The sequence below is a fragment of the Penicilliopsis zonata genome (genome assembly GCF_001890105.1).
Source record: "Penicilliopsis zonata CBS 506.65 unplaced genomic scaffold ASPZOscaffold_7, whole genome shotgun sequence".
Taxonomy (NCBI): Eukaryota; Fungi; Ascomycota; class Eurotiomycetes; order Eurotiales; family Aspergillaceae; genus Penicilliopsis; species Penicilliopsis zonata.
Window position 1 is genome coordinate 527434 of NW_019208917.1, and position 17180 is coordinate 544613.

At 51.1% G+C, this 17180-nt stretch overlaps 8 protein-coding genes across 8 annotated transcripts; 3 read left to right on the forward strand and 5 right to left on the reverse strand.

Annotated features, from left to right (window-relative positions):
- Positions 1-132: 132 nt before the first annotated feature.
- Positions 133-997, forward strand: ASPZODRAFT_66106 (hypothetical protein; the record flags this gene model as incomplete). The annotated part of the gene is made up of 2 exons (XM_022729351.1): positions 133-568; positions 630-997. The coding sequence occupies 2 exons, from the start codon at positions 133-135 to the stop codon at positions 995-997; spliced, it is 804 nt and encodes a 267-aa protein (XP_022581054.1).
- Positions 998-1192: 195 nt separating this feature from the next.
- On the reverse strand, positions 1193-1462 carry ASPZODRAFT_16299 (hypothetical protein; the record flags this gene model as incomplete). The annotated part of the gene is made up of 2 exons (XM_022726603.1): positions 1193-1348; positions 1409-1462. 2 exons carry the CDS (start codon positions 1460-1462, stop codon positions 1193-1195), a joined length of 210 nt encoding a protein of 69 aa, XP_022581055.1.
- A 139-nt stretch (positions 1463-1601) lies between these two features.
- On the reverse strand, positions 1602-2414 carry ASPZODRAFT_16300 (hypothetical protein; the record flags this gene model as incomplete). Its single annotated transcript, XM_022726604.1, has 4 exons — positions 1602-1914; positions 2012-2131; positions 2194-2235; positions 2296-2414. The coding sequence occupies 4 exons, from the start codon at positions 2412-2414 to the stop codon at positions 1602-1604; spliced, it is 594 nt and encodes a 197-aa protein (XP_022581056.1).
- Positions 2415-2611: 197 nt separating this feature from the next.
- Positions 2612-4456, reverse strand: ASPZODRAFT_1970129 (hypothetical protein). The gene is made up of 2 exons (XM_022727461.1): positions 3913-4456; positions 2612-3852 (listed from the first exon to the last, which is right to left on the reverse strand). The coding sequence occupies exons 1-2, from the start codon at positions 4423-4425 to the stop codon at positions 2719-2721; spliced, it is 1647 nt and encodes a 548-aa protein (XP_022581057.1). The 5' UTR covers positions 4426-4456; the 3' UTR covers positions 2612-2718.
- A 996-nt stretch (positions 4457-5452) lies between these two features.
- Positions 5453-7263, forward strand: ASPZODRAFT_142358 (hypothetical protein; the record flags this gene model as incomplete). The annotated part of the gene is made up of 3 exons (XM_022724847.1): positions 5453-5618; positions 5687-6528; positions 6595-7263. The coding sequence occupies 3 exons, from the start codon at positions 5453-5455 to the stop codon at positions 7261-7263; spliced, it is 1677 nt and encodes a 558-aa protein (XP_022581058.1).
- A 270-nt stretch (positions 7264-7533) lies between these two features.
- ASPZODRAFT_142359 (hypothetical protein) lies at positions 7534-8298 on the reverse strand (the record flags this gene model as incomplete). Its single annotated transcript, XM_022724848.1, has 1 exon — positions 7534-8298. The coding sequence occupies one exon, from the start codon at positions 8296-8298 to the stop codon at positions 7534-7536; it is 765 nt and encodes a 254-aa protein (XP_022581059.1).
- Positions 8299-8821: 523 nt separating this feature from the next.
- Positions 8822-9464, forward strand: ASPZODRAFT_1970273 (hypothetical protein). Its single transcript, XM_022727462.1, has 3 exons — positions 8822-8840; positions 8896-9057; positions 9115-9464. The coding sequence occupies exons 2-3, from the start codon at positions 8914-8916 to the stop codon at positions 9388-9390; spliced, it is 420 nt and encodes a 139-aa protein (XP_022581060.1). The 5' UTR covers positions 8822-8840; positions 8896-8913; the 3' UTR covers positions 9391-9464.
- Positions 9465-9538: 74 nt separating this feature from the next.
- Positions 9539-16009, reverse strand: ASPZODRAFT_16305 (hypothetical protein; the record flags this gene model as incomplete). The annotated part of the gene is made up of 4 exons (XM_022726606.1): positions 9539-14685; positions 14756-15034; positions 15129-15468; positions 15536-16009. 4 exons carry the CDS (start codon positions 16007-16009, stop codon positions 9539-9541), a joined length of 6240 nt encoding a protein of 2079 aa, XP_022581061.1.
- Positions 16010-17180: the final 1171 nt, after the last annotated feature.

Sequence of the window (17180 nt, forward strand, 5' to 3'; positions counted from 1 at the left end):
GCAGCCAATCAGAGCCCTCTTTCTCCGGACATGCCACCAATCACATCAAGTAATACTATATATAAACATGGAAGATTAGGTATCCTGTCAACGGTGTTAGTCGCACTTTTATCACTCTTCCACATCAACAACATGCCCAAAACGTGTCTGATCACTGGCTGCTCCGACGGGGGCATTGGCTGTGCCCTCGCCTTCGCCTTCCAAGAGAGGGGATACCATGTCATCGCGACCGCCCGGTCGCCGGCAAAGGTGCCGCAGACCCTCCACGCCGCCGACAACGTCACTGTTCTCGCACTGGATGTCGCTAGTTCAGCGTCCATTGTGGCCGTGGCAGAAACAGTGAATGCGCAGACGGGGGGCAAGCTCGATGTGCTGATTAACAACGCCGGTCTGGGATGCGACATGCCGGCCTTGGATACTTCCATCGCCAAAGCCAGGGAGCTCTTCGACGTCAACTTCTTCGGCGCCCTCGAGATGATCCAGGTGTTCAGTCCGATACTGGTCAACGCAGGGGGGTGTGTTGTCAACAATTCATCTGTTGGCGGCCAATTTCCCATCCCGTTCATTGGTAGGAGAAGGATTTTCATCAAGTATCCATCTCCTCGATAACCCGTTCTAAATCACTTTAGGCATCTACCAAGCAACCAAGGCGGCTCTCATCCAGGCCGGCGAGGTCTTGCGTCTTGAAATGGCTCCTCTTGGAGTACGTGTCATGACACTTCTCACTGGAGGGGTCGACACGAACTTTCTTGGGAATCTGCCCCCTGTTGTTCTACCGGAGAACTCATACTACACTGGCATCAAGGATATCATAGAGCATCAGCCTGACCGGGTTCCCTTTGCTATTACACCAGCGAAATACGCAAAGGATGTTGTCTGTCAGGTTGAAAATGGAACCACAGGCAAGTATTGGATCGGGGGGGCTGCCAGTATGGCTCGCTTCTCATTGTGGGCTCTACCCCAATGGATTCTTGTAAGCTCTATATTTCCTCTGTGACTTTTCTCTTTCTAACTCAATAGGACCGCTTGTCTCTAAGCCACAAGCCATTCGCCGATAAGCTGGCTGAGCAGTATAAGCAGGTAGAATAATCTTCTACTATGCATAAGCATATCCGTGTACTCTTTATAACATAATTGGTTGAAGTTTTATTTATATTTGACTGCATCTTTGCCCATGTATCAGACCTGGCGGTCACAGATAACGCCTTCGTATCAGGGCATACCACAGAGCAATGGCCAGCATGGTGAGAGGCACAGATATCGCCCAGAAGATCCAGATATTCCGTGCGACGGTGACCTCGGCGGACACAGTGCTGCTGATACTAAAAGACTGGCTGCCGAAGATTGTCTAAATGTTGTGTGGATTAGAAAAGGAAAAACAACAACCCTCTGCATCGACTAGACTTACCGCGATGGTTGAGATGGGCAAGAACATCAAGGTGACAAAGGCGATGGTTGTCATTGAATTGCTATCTTATTGCATAATCACCGTTCCTCCCTGGGTAATCAGATGGTAGGACTACAGGGCATAGAAAGTCATTCTTAGTCAAATGGCAGGAAACCAAGGAACGAACCCCAACTCGTTGACACACCGTTTCAATTCAGCTAAAAACGTCCGCCATGTCCCATGTTGTATCTGCCATCTGATGAGACAGCTCCTTGAGGACTACCACCAGGAGACTGTGCGGGTCCTGCACCTCGCTGGCGCACAAGACAGAAACAGGGAGCCGTAGAAGACTCCGACGCAGAGACTCGGGCGCCTGGAGACAGAGCATCGTCACCTGCGACGACGCCTGGGTGTCCTTCTCAGGCACACTCCATCGCAGAAAGAAAGCCGACTGGAACCACGTTCCATCCCATTGGGGCAGATTTAACCCGTCCGGCCGCGGGTCGGCTATCCATACCTCCTCGTCTCTTTGATGGATTGTGATCTTCTTGCACAGGTAGTGAAACCAGGAGCCTGTGCATTCCAGATCAGATTGGGGTAGAGGAATGACAGGCTTCTACGCACATTGGGAAGCCAGAATCCAGATCAGCAGCGCCAAAGGAGTGCGTCACGGACTGGATGTGTTCGTCGAGGAAGGCAGAGGGTACTGAAAAATACCGGAGAAGCCTGACGAGGGGACAGAGACTGTTTCTGCTGTGAGAAGGCAAGAAGAATGTCAATAAGGCTGAGACATACATGACGCGTACTTGTGTTGCAGCGAGAGATGCCACGTCTTGAGCTTTGACCGTCTGTATGGACACGAGAGGAGAGTCTAGACTATTTCTTAGCACGCCAGATTGACAACAGACAAGACAGGCAGACCAATATTCCAGTCCAGAATCTCCAGCTGAAGATCGTCTGGCCGAGAAGATCGGTAGGAGGGCAGAAAGGCTTCAAAGACAGAAGAGTTCTCGTATATGGCGCTCATGGGAATCAATCTCGTTTCCTGTCGACTAACTCGAAGACTTTTCCTCATTTTCCCTCTTGTTGTTCGAAGAAGAGTAGAAAGAGGGGGCATTTATAAGTAGTAGTAGAACTCTTTGGTAAAATATATGCTGGTGTGCCTAGAGAAGAAAGAAGTGACAGTAGGAGTAAGTCAGAAGAGTGAATGTAGTTATTAGTAACTGCTAGGCAGCAACCAATTTGTTTTTCTCCTTTCATCTAGATCAATAACCAACCAGAGAAAGGCAAAAGAACATGCAGTACGCAATACTCCTCAAAAAAAGTATTCTTCAAGCCGTGTATAACCGTGGATTGGCCCATGTTTCATTGGAAAAGTTATCTAGTGTCATCACTGGCCATCCTATGAGCTCAATCTCCAGATTCGTCTGCCACAACTGACGGATATTACGATGGATGTACCTGTCCTTCTTGTACCCGAGAATCTTCCAAAGTCTCTCCCAAACCAAAGGCAAGAAAGGGTCATAGATAAGGCTGTGATCCACGCACCTGTTCGGGTGAAAGGGATTAGTCTCTGATGAATAAGACAGTGCTTGAAGTCGTGGGAATATCCTGCGCCATTCTATTGCGATAGACTCGGCTTCGCTGTGGTGCCCCTCCAGTTTTTCAAAGGCAATCTTGTTGAAGAACATTGCTTCCAGATGCTGAAAGGGAGCAAATTTCGCCATATGCTCATGGCAGAGGTATAATACAGCGCTAGGGAGCGCAAGCATGATGAGTCGCGGACAGAACTGGCCAAGGAGTCGAAACGAGTCGGTGGACAGTCCGATGGCGAAGTCGAGATGCAGAATTTCCAGGCGAGGAAGACACAGAGCCAAGCATAATAACACATACACTGGCATCTCGAATTCCACAAGCTCGCAAAAGACAAACCGAATATCGAGTCGTTGCAACAGCGGGCAGCCTCCCGCAAGAATGAGGAGATCATCCACATCGTCCAGCTCATGGAAGACAAGCTCGATCGAGCGCAAATGTTTGCATTGCGCAATATTCTCAAACAATGGTTTAAAGGTGTCTCCATCGAGAAACAGGGGGGCAATGTGTCGTATGTCGAGAATTTCCAGCCCCTCAAAGAAGGGCAATTTCTCCTGCCAGAATTCATCCAATTCGAGGAGCGACAACGCCTTCAATTTGGGCCACGGGTTTGCCTTCTGTGGGATGAGAGAAATGCCGCTGACAGGCAGAAGCAACGCCAGTGCCGTGAGGTCCTGGTGTTGGCGAAGAACTGACAGGAGCTTCTTACTGAGCTCGGTCGGGTCAAAGGGGTCGTCGTACGGTGACTGTCGACTCTGAAACAGAAACAACTCCAGGTTACAGAATTGGAGAAGCCGACATAGAGCGTTGACGTCTCCGTTCAAGTCCGATTTATAGATATTGAGTGCTTTGAGGTGGTGGTATTTGTCCTGCTGGAGTCAGAATGATGAGCTCTTGAAATACTGAGATGGAGTGGACGAGGTGAGAGTTACAGCAGAGTTGATTGATTCTGTTTGAACCAATTGCTGACAGTAGGGATAATGGATGGCCAGGAATGAGATGGTCGGGCAGAGGAGATCAGAGATGGGTGGGAAATCTTGATGCTTGATTTCATGGGGAATGACCAGACTGGCCAGTCTCTTCCGACGGCAGATTACGCGACACTCCTCAAACACAGCTTGCCAGTTGCTCCCAGTCGGAATCTCCTCTGGTGTCTCATAGTATTCGCAGGAAAGGAGAAGATGGCGAATGTTGCTTGTATTGGTAGCAAAGCGCGTCCGTGATGCTGCAAGAAGTCTATCCAGAGACTCAATGAGTGGCGTGCGAAGCTGCCTCTCGACCAGGGAGCCTCTATACAGCTTCTTCAAAGCTGGCAGACTCCACATGCTGTTTACACAGGCACAGCTCAGAAGATCAGAGGCTACTTGAACATGCTCAATAACCATGTAAACAATTTCTGGGGTCAGAAGAGCGTTTGAGGTATTGACACTAGGAATAGTAGCCATGATGAAGAAACCAGCAATAGTAAAAGTAACAAAGATGAAAGATAGCGAGCTGCATATGTGGAAGAGAAGCCGGGAGGGAGCACTTTTCTGATGGCACCCCCTTGCATACCAGGGAAACAACCAAAATAATTAAAGATGATAGGGAAGTTTAGATAAATGGCTATAATGGCCTCAAAGTAGCCAGGCCTAATGATTCAATAGAGTCATTTATTGGTAGAGATTTAGAACACTACAATAAGTGAATCACTTTATAGTATATTATTATCTATAGAGGATTCACTTGTAGCTGACTGCAGCCTAGACTACTTATACTGTCTTCTTTTTCTTCCCTTTTTTCACTTTCTTCTTACTCCTATCTCATATCTTCTTCGTCTTCTCATCACACTCAGTCTCTCTCTACTCATTGTCTTGATAATTTTAAACACTTGGCCTGTCTATTCTCTTAATCTTATAATATAGCTTCCTCCTCAGCTATTCCTGCAGCGTGTATTGATCCTTCCCGATCTATCACTCGTTACAGCAGAAGATGCGGAAAGCCTGCCAACAATCATCAGTACTGACAGAATTTCCCTGTAACCAGCTGGTAATTACCAGGGTTCTACAACTAGAACCGGAAAAAGGAGGGCTCTTCTTTCGATTCTCATGAAAGAAGAACTGAACGACTCGCAGCAAGGTATGCCATGCTCATATAGATATACCATAGTGAGGGTCCAACTAAACTCGAATTCAATATCGTCATAGACCCACGTACAACTCATTCTGAAAGTATTGAGATCAATTCAGTGGTCAGCATCAGATATGTCTCTTATTAAAAGCAAGAGAGGCATTGCAGGAGTCAAGTCGCCTGGATGACACTCAAAGTGTGGTTTCGCCTGTCTGCCAGCGCCCATCAAGTCAGCTGACTGCAGCCTAGACTTCTTTCACGGTCTCGTCACTCCTTCCTCCCTCTTGTCTCTTTCTCCTTCAGCCTTTCTCATGCCTGGGATACGCTCAGTCTCTTCCCTACTGATTGTCTTGATAATTTTTAATGCCTAAACTGTCTATCGCCCCCCTCAATCCTGCGAAACGGCTTTATCCCGGCGACTCGGGTCAGTTTTCGTACCCTGCTGTCCCGGCAGCGTGTATCGATCCCCATGAGCAGACTCTCTTCGGACGCCGGGCGGGGGAGCTCCAACCCATAGACGAAGTGCCGAGTAAGCAGTGCTATGCTGTCCTAAAAGATACAGAACCCCTACTGACTAATTATTTCATATCTTTGTAGGAACCGATTCCCAAGAGTGGGGGGGCCAAATTGCTGCAGCGGCGCGCGCTCTTCTAGAACCAGAAGTGACTCCAGCAAACGAACAGTTGATTCGGACTCACCATCCCTCCCTCGGCCCTATCGAAGGCGTCTGTGTCGTGCGAGAGTCAAGCGAAAAGTCGATATGGCTCGTGGCTCCAGATACCTTTGTCATTCCGACCACTCATGCAGCAGGGAGGGAGATACATGTTTTCCCCAACGGTATCCTGGAGCAGATGGCCCTGAGCCCCCTCATACCCCTCCAATGGGATCCCATCAACGTCGTGCTGAATCCCCGCCGATTCCTCTCCCGTAATGACCTACACATGCTTCGAGTCATGTTTCCATCTGCAGTGGGAGCCAGAGTCTTCATTGGCGGGTTCATCGTCATACTATTTAGATCACAAGCTGACATCAAGAAATCATGGACTCGGGATGGGCTGGCATCGGAGTTTGGAACTTTGAGGCTGTTGTATGACGTGATTGAAGACTGGGCCTCAAGGGAGGAGGTTTGTGGAGCTTCAGCCATCGCCTCGACTCCAAATTCCCTCGACACCCATGCTTCCCTAGGTCTGAAAGTCCGTTTTGCAAACGGGCAGGAAGCCATCACAGTTCCAACCCACGCGTTCGTTAAGTTGGGACACCTAAACTCCCGTCCTCTACTACGGATGGCCGACTGGTACGCGAGAGCAAAGTTGGCTCTCTCGAGACTCGCACCTCTCAAAAGACGCTCTAGCGAGCCGGATATCGGGACCCTGCGGTACGAAGAGGCAGGAAATTCGCCTTTGGGGAAATCGGTTTATCTTGCTGGAGAATCTAAAAAGGTATGCCTTTACATCTATCAACAGCCTCACTGCTTGCTCAAGTATTGCTTGCTAACTCTCAAACAGATAGGGGTTATCACGTCGACTTATGATCCAGTCTCATCGGACCTCATGCGTTTTCCCTCCGGATTCTTGCACGACCTATCTCTCGTCACCGCGGAAGAAGGAGGAAGCCTCCCAACAATAATCAGCCCCGACGGCACCCCCAGAGTAAATGGCTGGGGCGATTACCAGAGAGTGCTCGACGGCGACCCTCTTTTCGTCTTGGCGTTCAATCTAGCGACTGGTACCCAGGTCCGGAGGACTGGCTGGGGTATCTTGCCAAACGCAAGGAAGGCTATTGCAGAGGGAACCGAGTACATCTGGGATAAACAGTTATGCAGCCAAAATATCTCTCTACTGTGGAGAACGGAAATGGTCGGAGATCACCTGCAGGGATTTTCCAGCTCAGCGCTCTGCTTGGGAAGCCCTTCAGATAAGACTTGCGAGGCTGTGTGTTTCCAGAACTTCGAGTTCAATCTTTCCTCTCGAGATCTCCTCGCGGTAGACTACCGCGGCGCATCGCCACGAAGACACCCTCTACCAGTGATCAAGGGAGGTTTCATTCTACCAGCAGAAGTTCGGGAAGCTGAAATCCTTTGCGAAGACAAAGAAGTATCAGCCGCGCCTGGAACGTTTCCTGGTCAGGAACGAGTATCGACTGAGCTCAGACGGTCGTTCTTCTCGCATCGGTAACTCATACGATTTGGTTCCTGTGTTCTTTCTCTTCCCAGTGTTGCTTGCAAGTCTGCCACTAGCTAGGAAATAAGAATCCTTTTTACTTGAGAAACTGATGGGAGGAAAATAGTCGCGAGGTGTAAGTTTGATGAAAATAGAAAACCTCCATGTTTCTAAAGACATTCCATGATAAGAGCCCTGCAGTTTGAAAAAGACATATAGGATGATACATTGAAGGTTCTCATCTTCCCAAGGCCTCATCCGTTCCACTTTTTTCATACCTGACGGTCAAAAGAACCTAGGCGAGCAGAAAGAAAGGATGGCATCCCGATCAGCGTCTTTAGCCCATGCCTCGTTGATATCCAGTCCAAATATCTCGCAATCGCCAGGCAAATAGCGCCGCAAGTCTGCCATCGGCACGACAAGCAGTTTGCCAGAGCAGGTGGGGATAAAGAAGTCGGAGACTCCCAGCAGAGAAGCCATGTTTTCAAAGAGAAAGGATTGCCGGACGATCCGCGGCGCCATATGCGTCACGCAGACCTTGGAAGTTATCATGCTCAGACTGGGACACGAGCGACAGTTTGTGGCCAAAAGCGTCGAGTATGGCCCACAGGAGGGCGCGTTATCTGCCGCCGTGAAGAAACCGAGCCGTTCCTCCGCGGCATACTGGATCAGCAGGAGATGGGAGCATCCCACGCAGTATATGACCAGGTGGCTAACCTCGGGTTTGAGAAGGGGGGAATAGGAGTAAAAGCAGTGTTCTCGCAGGGTATCTCGCAGTTCCTCAAACGTAGTAGAGATGTCTTCGTCGTGGATGTTGGTAGGAGTAGGAGTGGAAGCGGCAGTCGTCGTGATCTTGTCGTCCAGGGGAGTCAAGATGATCTCGCTGGATGATTCCTCACTGCCAGGCACTGCGGCCTCTGGTTCATCGCCGGTGTCGGTGCTTGGGACAGGGTAATTCTTCCACCATTCATCGCAGGGGACCAGCGAGGAAGACGTTGGAGGAATATACTTGCGTGCCTGTCCAGCACTCTTTTTCTTTTTTTTGCCCATTTCTATGGTCTCATAGAAGAAAAGATTGATGGAGATGATTGAAAGAGGTCCTGGCAGGTTATAAAGACGGTTATGATGTATAAATTATTCCTTGATGACCTGTTCAATTCTAAGGATGACATCATGTGTATATAGTATTATATATTTTCATATTTAATTCAATCTTGAAACTAGAGATATCATAGAATCCTAATGTCAAATAGGCCTTCTCTGACAGCTGAAATGATTCCTTCCCACTATAAACCATAGCTTATAGATACCAATTCACCAGCTAAATAAAGTCCACTGCTATAAGTGTCTCTCCTGTATAGGAAGTAACTAAAGACGAGGTCCATAAAGAGACTAGCTCTGCTTATAGCTAAACCTTATTTATGCACATAAACTGTCTGGATAATGATCAACCCTTCCATATCCAGTTAGACCAAGTAATTATCCACTTGTTGAGCAACATCCTCACTCACCATTCCGCCGAGACTGAGTCTCAACACTTCCTCATTCCTATCTTGAACTGAATATGACTCATTGAACTTCATATAGCCAAACTAAGTATATAAGCAGGCATCCAGCATCCAGCATACTATATAATATATCATATACAACTCAGAGCTCTTCATCATGTCTATTTCCGGGAGCTGCCTCTGCGGCACAATCACCTACCGTCTTACAGGGGATCCTCTCTTCCGCTCTCTCTGTCACTGCATCAACTGTCAGAAATCGACTGGATCCAGTTTTCTGGCGCATAGCGTGTACAAGGAAGAGGTGAGGCCAGCCCTACAAACAGTACAGCAGCAGAAATATTGATCTGGTATGGAATAGTCTGTGGAAATCCTCACCGGTGAGGATAATCTTCAATCGTACGACGACAAAGCCACGGATACAGGCAACTATCTCCGTCGTCGATTCTGTCGTACCTGTGGCTCCCTGGTCTTCGGGGTCCCAGAGGCCCATCCGGGCGTCGTCGTTGTCGCCCTGGGCACAATGGATGATCTCCAGCCGGGCGAGTGGGTGCCTGTTAGAGAGACGTTCTGTAGACGCCGGATGGACTGGTTGCCTGCTCTTGAAGGGACAATTACCCTGCAGGGGATGAAATGAACGAACAGTGTCATTAATTAGCTGAGAGAGACAGAGACATAGAGACAGACATAGAGACAGACATAGACAGACATAGAAATATAGCAGTACATCCAAGACAGACAGACTAGAGGGTGAAGTCAAGGTAGAAGAAAGAAAATAACCCAAATTACAACTCCTCCTCTTCCTTGACGGCCGTGTCCACCACCTCCCAGTCCTTGATCGTCAAGTCCAACAGGTCAGCATTGCTCTCGGCCTTGCCAGAGCCAAACTCCTTGAGATTCCACTTCTCCACCCCCTCCACGCCGGCAAGTTCCTTGTTGAACTCCCGGAAGACGTCCTTGTTGAGTCGCTCGTACTCGCCGTACTCCTTGGGCCAGTCGCCCAGCCGCTCCACGGCCAGCTTGAGCAGATACAGGTGTCGTCGCACATATTCGCCGTCCGTCAGCACCACCACACCACTGGCCACTGCGGCGCCATTCGCGGGGATACCTCCCATCTCAACCGAGTAGATGGACTCGTCCATGCCGTGCATCGAATCTCCGCCACCCTCGAGCTCCGCGTACATCGGATCGCTAAACACCCGCAGGATGTTCTCGTGTACCGCCGCCGCCTTGCGGAAGTACCGGTGCGCCATCTCTTGTCCACCCTTCTGCGCCAGGTACCGCTGTGCTGCGCTGCTGTACAGCTGCGACAGCAGCACCGACATGTCGAGCGTGTTCGGATGCCGCGCCCCATGCACCCGTCGGCAGTTGTACACAATGTCCTCCGCCAGCCGCAGCGCCGCCGTCATCTCACCCACCAAGTACCGGACCAGGATGAATCGGCGGCCCAGAGCAAGCGTGGCGGTAGATTGCCAGGTACGCTGCGCCTCGCGGCTGTTCCACAGCAACGTGAGCAGCCAGGCCAGCGTCTTGTAGTCCTGCTGCTCGCCTAGGAGACCGATTAGGCTGTTGAGATGGGAAAAGTCGACCTGCGCCAGGTTGATCTTCAGGCCCTTAATCACCCGTAGCGCGTCTTGCATGATCACTGCCGACACCGCTAGCATCTTCTTGTGCGACGCTTCGTCCGCCCGCACCGACGCGTCCCGACCAGAGACACTCATTCCCAGCTGGAAGACAAGTTTGACGATCCCGGCCGTCTGGTAGCCCTCCTGCGTCGAGATGTACCGGAACGAGGCGTAAGCGAGGTCGCATGCGGCTTCATATTTGCGCGCCGCAATCAGCTGGCGTACGTGGTCGCGGCTCGCAATGCCGATCGAGCGCACAAAGTTCGACGACGCATGGACGCTGAAGTAGTCGAGGATGGTCTGGATAAAGATCCGCACTCGCGGCGTCTCGATCAGCTTGATTTGTTTGCCCACAGTGGCGAGGAAGTAGCTGGTAAACTCTTCAAACACGCGCGTCGCCGTGGCCTGGCGGTTCCGGCCGAGAAGGAATCCATGCAGCCGCGCGGCTGAGACCGATACGGTATGCAGGCTGCTGCTCGTGGACTTGGTTTGACTGCGGAATTCCTCAAAGTAGACGTACTCCGTCGTCAGCGCGGAGAAGATCTCGTTCAGCGTGACGGAAGAGTTCTCGCGGAGGCTGTACTCGAGCTGAGCCAGGAACACGAGACTCTGGCGCTCCTTGGAGGTGAGATCGAACTGCACTGACTTTACGTTCGCAGTGTCCTTCATGATGATCTGGCGGTACATTTCCTGAGACAGCTCCGTCGCCCGGTGCACCTGGCCAGATGCAATATAGCTGGCAGCAATCGTGGAGGCGGCCGCGATGAGTCTGGTCGACGACAATTCGGTCGATAGAATCTGCACGGTCGCTTCCTTCAGCTCTTTGACCACAGTCTCACTCTCGTTGCGCTTTGAGTAAAAGGAAACCATCTCCTGCATTTTGGACAGGGACTCCTCGTGTGCCCATCCGTGGGTCTGGCGAATAGATGAGATACGGCGTTTGAGGACCGAAACCGCGCGCTCAATCTGGGTCGAGGAAACAGATTCCGACCGCGTCGAGGTGACAATCGCGGCCTGTTCTTCGTAGATGCTGTCCAGAGTCTCGGTGATCTCCTGGTAGTCAATCTCCTCGGACTTGAGCGAAAGTAGCTCTTCGTACAGATGGATCGCTTCAATCTCATAGCGTTTCGACTCCTGACAAAGCTTCGCTAGGGTCAGGGTGGCCTGTATGGTGATCGAGGCAGTGGCACTGAAAGTCGCCTTGATCTTCGCGTGGTAATCAACCGTGACGGTGTGAATGATGGTCAAATCCGTCTGCACTGTGCGCAGACAACGTACATAGCGAGTGAAGAAAGTCTGCACAAACTCCTGGACCTCGAACTTCGCACTGATTTTGTGTTGTTTGAGGAACGTGTTGTAGATTATCTTGTAGTAATTCACGGCGTCCGTATACTTCCCTTGGTTCCAAAGTTCCGTGGCAACGATGACAAGAGCCTCAAACGCTTCTGGTAGGCAGACTTCCGAGTCCTTGTTCACAGCACTCACAATCTGACGGTAATAGTCAACAAAGATGGGTCGTGGCCTGGTGAGCTCAGCCAGCTTCCAGAGATTCTGAATAACGACGGTGTGATGGGGTCCGTAGTGCTTGATGTTGTCCGCCAAAATCTCCTGGCGAAGGCTGATGATCTTGTCGGGCTGAGTTGTACGCTCAAACAGGCGGAGCAGTTCTGCAGTGACATGGCCCAGAAGCTTGTCGTCAACCTTGCGGTCAGAACGAACAGCGCGGTAGATCCTCTCGCGGATGTCTTCTTCCTTCGTCAGGCGCCGACGTGAGTGATAGCACTGGCTGAGGCGTTCAGCCATCTCAACGCAGTGATCTACAAACTTGGCGGGGATCGTGACGTCTGCAAGAGACGGTGCAAACAGGGAGGGCCAGATGCCATGCAGAACCCTCTTGATCATCCGAGTCGCGTCATGCCAGCGGTGCTGGGAGACGTACGTCTGGAAGAGAGTAGAAACTGCGGTGATAGAGCTTTGGTCAATCGTCGTGATGGTGGTCGATGCCTCATAGACCATCTCCTCCAGGGTTGTCTCAGAGGTAACGGTCGTCGTCGAGTTTGACATTGATTGCATGACCTCTTTGGAGGTGGACTGGATGCTCTGCTGGATCTCCTTGTAGCTCGACGTCTGGGTGCGGCTGGTGCTCTCAAAGTGGTGCGCGCATCGCTTGTACACGGTAAGGGCCAAGGCAGAGAGACCGACGGTCTTCATGACTTTGGCAATCTCGGTGAGATGAGAGATCGAGGTCTCAGAGGTGGCAATGCTGGTTTGCTCATACTCTTGCCAGACGGTGGTAAGAAGCGACGAGGCTTCGTATTCCCGCTTCTGCGATTTCAGAAACTTGGAGTACGCGAGGACGGTCTTCACCTTTCTATCCTCCCATTCGGCAGAGTAGTTCATACGACACTCTGAGCTTGCTCGCTGCCAAATCTCGACAAAGGTGCGTTCAGCAAGAGCGAACTGTTTCTCGGCGATGTACTTCTCCGCTAACTGGAAGAGAGAGACGAAGTCGTACTTTTCGGTCTCAACCCATTCATCCTCCTCGACGATGTCCAGACCCAGTCCGGTGCCAACCTCGATTTCGGTCTTGGTCACAGGGCTTTTCAGACGCACATCCAAGCTGCTGCTGATTTCGCGCACCTCTTGGGAGTCAGCACCGTACTGCAGAACCGTAGCAGACCGAATTGAGATGTATATCTGCTTAGCCTTTTGTTCTTCCTTTATCAGCGTGTAGTGCTCGGCAAGTTGTGTCAGGGTTGAAATGACGATTTCAGAGGTCGATCCGTAGTGAACCTTGTAGCACTCAACGAGAAGCAACAGAGTTTCCTCTCTCTTAATCATGATTTCAGTCTTCGTCTCAGTTATTTGATCAGTCGTGACTTCCAAGAAGAAGCTCGCCATCTGCATGGCAATGATGTGGTTGGGCGCAAGCACGGTCCGGCTGACGGTGATGGCCTCGTAGAAGAACTGAGCCGCGTCGGGAAAACGTTCGATCTGGCGATACAAGAGGGCCAGATTGATGATTGACTGGAGAGTGACAATGTGGTTTGGAGTCAGTATGTGGCGATACAGACGGTGCAAGGTAAAGTGCCAAGACAACATGACAGGAATGGACTTGTGCTCCCAGACGGTCTTCTCGAGAAGGACAAAGGTTGTGTTGGATGGGAAAATCTTGCCGAATTCCTTCGCTGCGCCCGCCTCTCCGTCGGCACTGAAAACGGAGGTTCGTCTCAGGTGCGCCACCCAGTAGCGGAGGGAAAAGTCCAGCAGAGGATGCTTGGCCAAGAGGTTGTTGGTATCATAGCGATCCAGAGCCGTGAGTGAAGGCTCGTGATCCTCAGTCACGATAAGCCGCACGTAAACCAGCAGTCTCCGAAGTAGGTCCGCGTGTCTGTCTTTAATACTCGGCACCAGCTTGCCCTTGGAGAAGACTTCCAAGATAGCGGATCGGATCTGGTCGTGTCGAATGTAGACACGGCCATCCTCGAGATAGACCAGCGAGCTGGCAGGCTTCAAGAGACGGAGAATGTCAACGTTCTTCTCCACGACGGTGAACTTGTCAACATGGATCGAGAGCAAGGTGGCAAGTTCCTTGAGTGTGAGGGGACGGTAGGCAGTGGCAAGCCAAATCAGCATTAATTTAGCATCTTCCACAAGGTCGGCATCTTGCAGCGTGCGAGCCACAAAGTCCGTGATGGTAAACTTGCTGGAGGATGGAAGACTAGCCACGGCCTTCTGAAGAGCCTCAGGGGATGGTTCCTGGCGGACCTGCTTTACTGCAAGCTTGGCCCAGAGGAAAGAGCCACTGGAGGCTTGGGTGATGTCGTCGATCAGGATCTCCTGCTCTGTTTCGGACATGGAGTTGAATGCTCGGTTCTGCTCGAAGCTGTTCCGCACAACTGCAGCGATGTCATCGAAGATCAGGTCGGCGCCAATTGGAATGCTCGCATGGTCTGGGGCTGACTTCAGCGCCTGGGAACCGAGCGTGATGAGCTTCAGATTGCTTGCTTTTGAAGTCGCAACCTGTAATTTCTGGATCAAGGCAGCTTCGTCGCCGGACACCTCATCCAGCCCATCAACCACGATAACCAAAGGCTTAGCACCCCGAAGGGGAGCCCCCAGAGAGGCTTCTAAGGCATCCCAAAGAAATTTGTCGTACTCCTCATCAGTGATTGCCTTCCTGCTGGATTCGTAGGCATTGATAAGGATCTGGAACAGTTGGACGTTCCCGATACGCTTCTCGAACAGCTGGCGCAACACAGCCTTGACAACAGAGCGGGGATTGGTCTCGGCGGGGATTCGGCTATCTGAGTCGAGGACGCAGGGCTTAGTTTACTGAATGGCGTGTCTGTCAGAATGGATATCAGGAGGACTCACTAATTGGCACAAACAAGGTTTGGTAAGAAACACCACCGATAGGGTGCTGGAGGTGATCAACGATCACCGATGCCAGCACAGTCTTTCCTGAACCGGGTTTCCCAAAGAATGAAAGACCCTTAAGCTGCTTGCTGTTCAGGAAGCGAGTCAAGTACGGACCCAGCCAAAGGCAGGTCAGTTCCTCCCGGTCTTGCGCGAGGTGCGAGATGGTCTCCGCAACATTGGCCAACAGACGATCCTCTGGAACCAGCCAGTTCTGGATGGTCTTGACCTCGGAGACTGTACACAAGCAAAAAGAGGAGGCCGCGTTATTAGCAATAAGGTCTCTGGCGAATACTTCGATGTAGGGTGGAAATAACTAAGACCATCTTACCGCGATTTCCATCCAGCCCGTCTTTCAGAAGTTGATGCTTCCACATTGCCTCCGCGATCTTGTCACAGCGGCCCCGAAAGTTCTCGATTTGCCCGGCAAAAGTTCCATAGATATTAATTGAGATAGACTCTCTAGATAATCCACGAAGAGCTTTGTGGAAATAGGTTGAGACTCGAGCAACCAGGGTCACCAGGTCCGACAACGCCAGGACCAGCTGTTCGCGGATATCTTGGGAAACAGTGAACAGCTCTGTTCGCTCCAGCAGGTTTACGAGAACCATAGAGGTGCTGTAAAAGAAACCGAATGAGATCTTGAGCGCAGAGGCGTTCTCCTCTCCAAGCTGTCAAGAAAGACCAGATTAAATTGACGGTACAGAAAGTTATCTGGTAGACAAACAGAGACATTACCTCGAGGAGAATCGCGCAGTATCCATAAGCGAGCTGAGCAGCCAGGTAGCTATCGCCGACAAAATGCTCGATCGCCAGGTCAAAAGAACGGAGTCTCTCGACAAACAGCTGGGCCCATGCCAGCACCTTATCGTAGCTACTCCCCTCGGGGGGCAGCTTGCTCATTCTCTGGTGACGGATCCAATTCAAGAGAGAGGTATCTGTGTTATTCAGGAGCTTGGATGAGGTCGTTACACCTAGCTCGTCACCGCTCTGGCGCTTGAGAGAATACACCATAGTGGAGATAGCAGATGATTCTCCGCCGGCAAGGGTCTTTCGGGAGACCCGGCGGGATGCGATCGAGCGAGCAGGCCCATTCGAGACACTATCGATGTCCAAGATACCACCAGAGATGCGCCTCCATTGAGGAAACCCCCCGGGAGAAAGAGGGGATGCCAGATGAGCACCATTTTCGACTAACAAAGAGGGGGCCATTATGTTTTCAGTAGGGGTAGATGGGCTGGTGGTGATCGAGTCAGTGATATTATCTTTGGTCTGGTCCGGTAGAATGGAAGGTTCCACGGGAGGTATAGAAGGGAGGTTGGAAGGAGATTTGGAGGAAGGTGAAGAGAGACGTGGGAGAGGAGCAGGCTGCTTCGTATTATGCTCTTGGGGGATGAATCGTGGTAGAGCAGGTGGAGGAGAAGCAGGGCTCGTCGGGGGATCTCGTTTGCTGTCACTCTTGCAGTACGCGAAACAACAGGTACAACAATGAAAAGCGGATAGTCAATGCATTGCAATGATAGACGGTACACGGATTTATATCCTGGCCTCAAGAACCGCGAGTACCGTGCCCGTTCAGGAGTCAGAACACGCCTTCTAATGCCTCGGACCCCTTATAAGCCCGGACTGGAGAAAGACGGTGGGGGACATAACATCTGATCCGTCCGGTCCTACGGAGTATATCTTCTTCTTTGACGGATGCTCCCCTGTCATGACGAAGACCCAGTGAGCAGGCCAATTGAGAGAACTCATCTGTGGCTTGATGGAGCCCTCTTGCGAACGTATGATCCACAGCGACTGCAACCCATGTCACACCTCAGCTGTGAGGTTCAGAGCCAGCAATTGCGGATCTCTACAGAGTACGGAGTAGCATGATGGTCACGGACCGCATCCACATCCAGAGGAGCTGGTTTACAGCTTAAGAGCTACCCCAAGAGCCAAACAGAAGTAGCCACGGTTCCGTGGCTGCATAAACTTTCTGGGGGTTCCAATCCAGATCGTGCCGAAATAAACCTCCAGACGGGATGGCAATCGATTCCTCTTGCCAGAGTGACAAGGTCCTGGTCTGATTGAGGCTGGCTGTGTTGTGTCGATCAGTCTCGACCGCTGTGTGGTCGACGCATATTTGTCATTCCTCTTGCCAATGGCAGGATTCAGGGCCTTGAAAGAGCGATAGACCAGGCAGTGGAATACTGTGACACCCTAGTAGGTAGAACGCAAGTACGAGGTAGCCGCGTAGCTGCATGAAGCAATCATACCCCGAGCAGGTTAGTGTACAGGCTTTCTACCGGAGTTCCCGAGTCACTTGTCGCGAGAGGATAGAATTATCATTATTCGACAGCGAACAATCCCTGGATGGGGAACGACAGGCAGAAGATACTCC

Excerpts from the sequence above, each read along its gene's own strand:
- ASPZODRAFT_1970129 (XM_022727461.1), bottom strand. The coding sequence starts at position 4,425 with ATGGCTACTATTCCTAGTGTCAATACCTCAAACGCTCTTCTGACCCCA. Across the intron at positions 3,853-3,912 it reads CAGAATCAATCAACTCTGCT|CAGGACAAATACCACCACCT; the intron begins GTAACTCTCACC and ends TTCTGACTCCAG.
- ASPZODRAFT_1970273 (XM_022727462.1), top strand. The coding sequence starts at position 8,914 with ATGTCTATTTCCGGGAGCTGCCTCTGCGGCACAATCACCTACCGTCTT. Across the intron at positions 9,058-9,114 it reads ATAGCGTGTACAAGGAAGAG|TCTGTGGAAATCCTCACCGG; the intron begins GTGAGGCCAGCC and ends GGTATGGAATAG.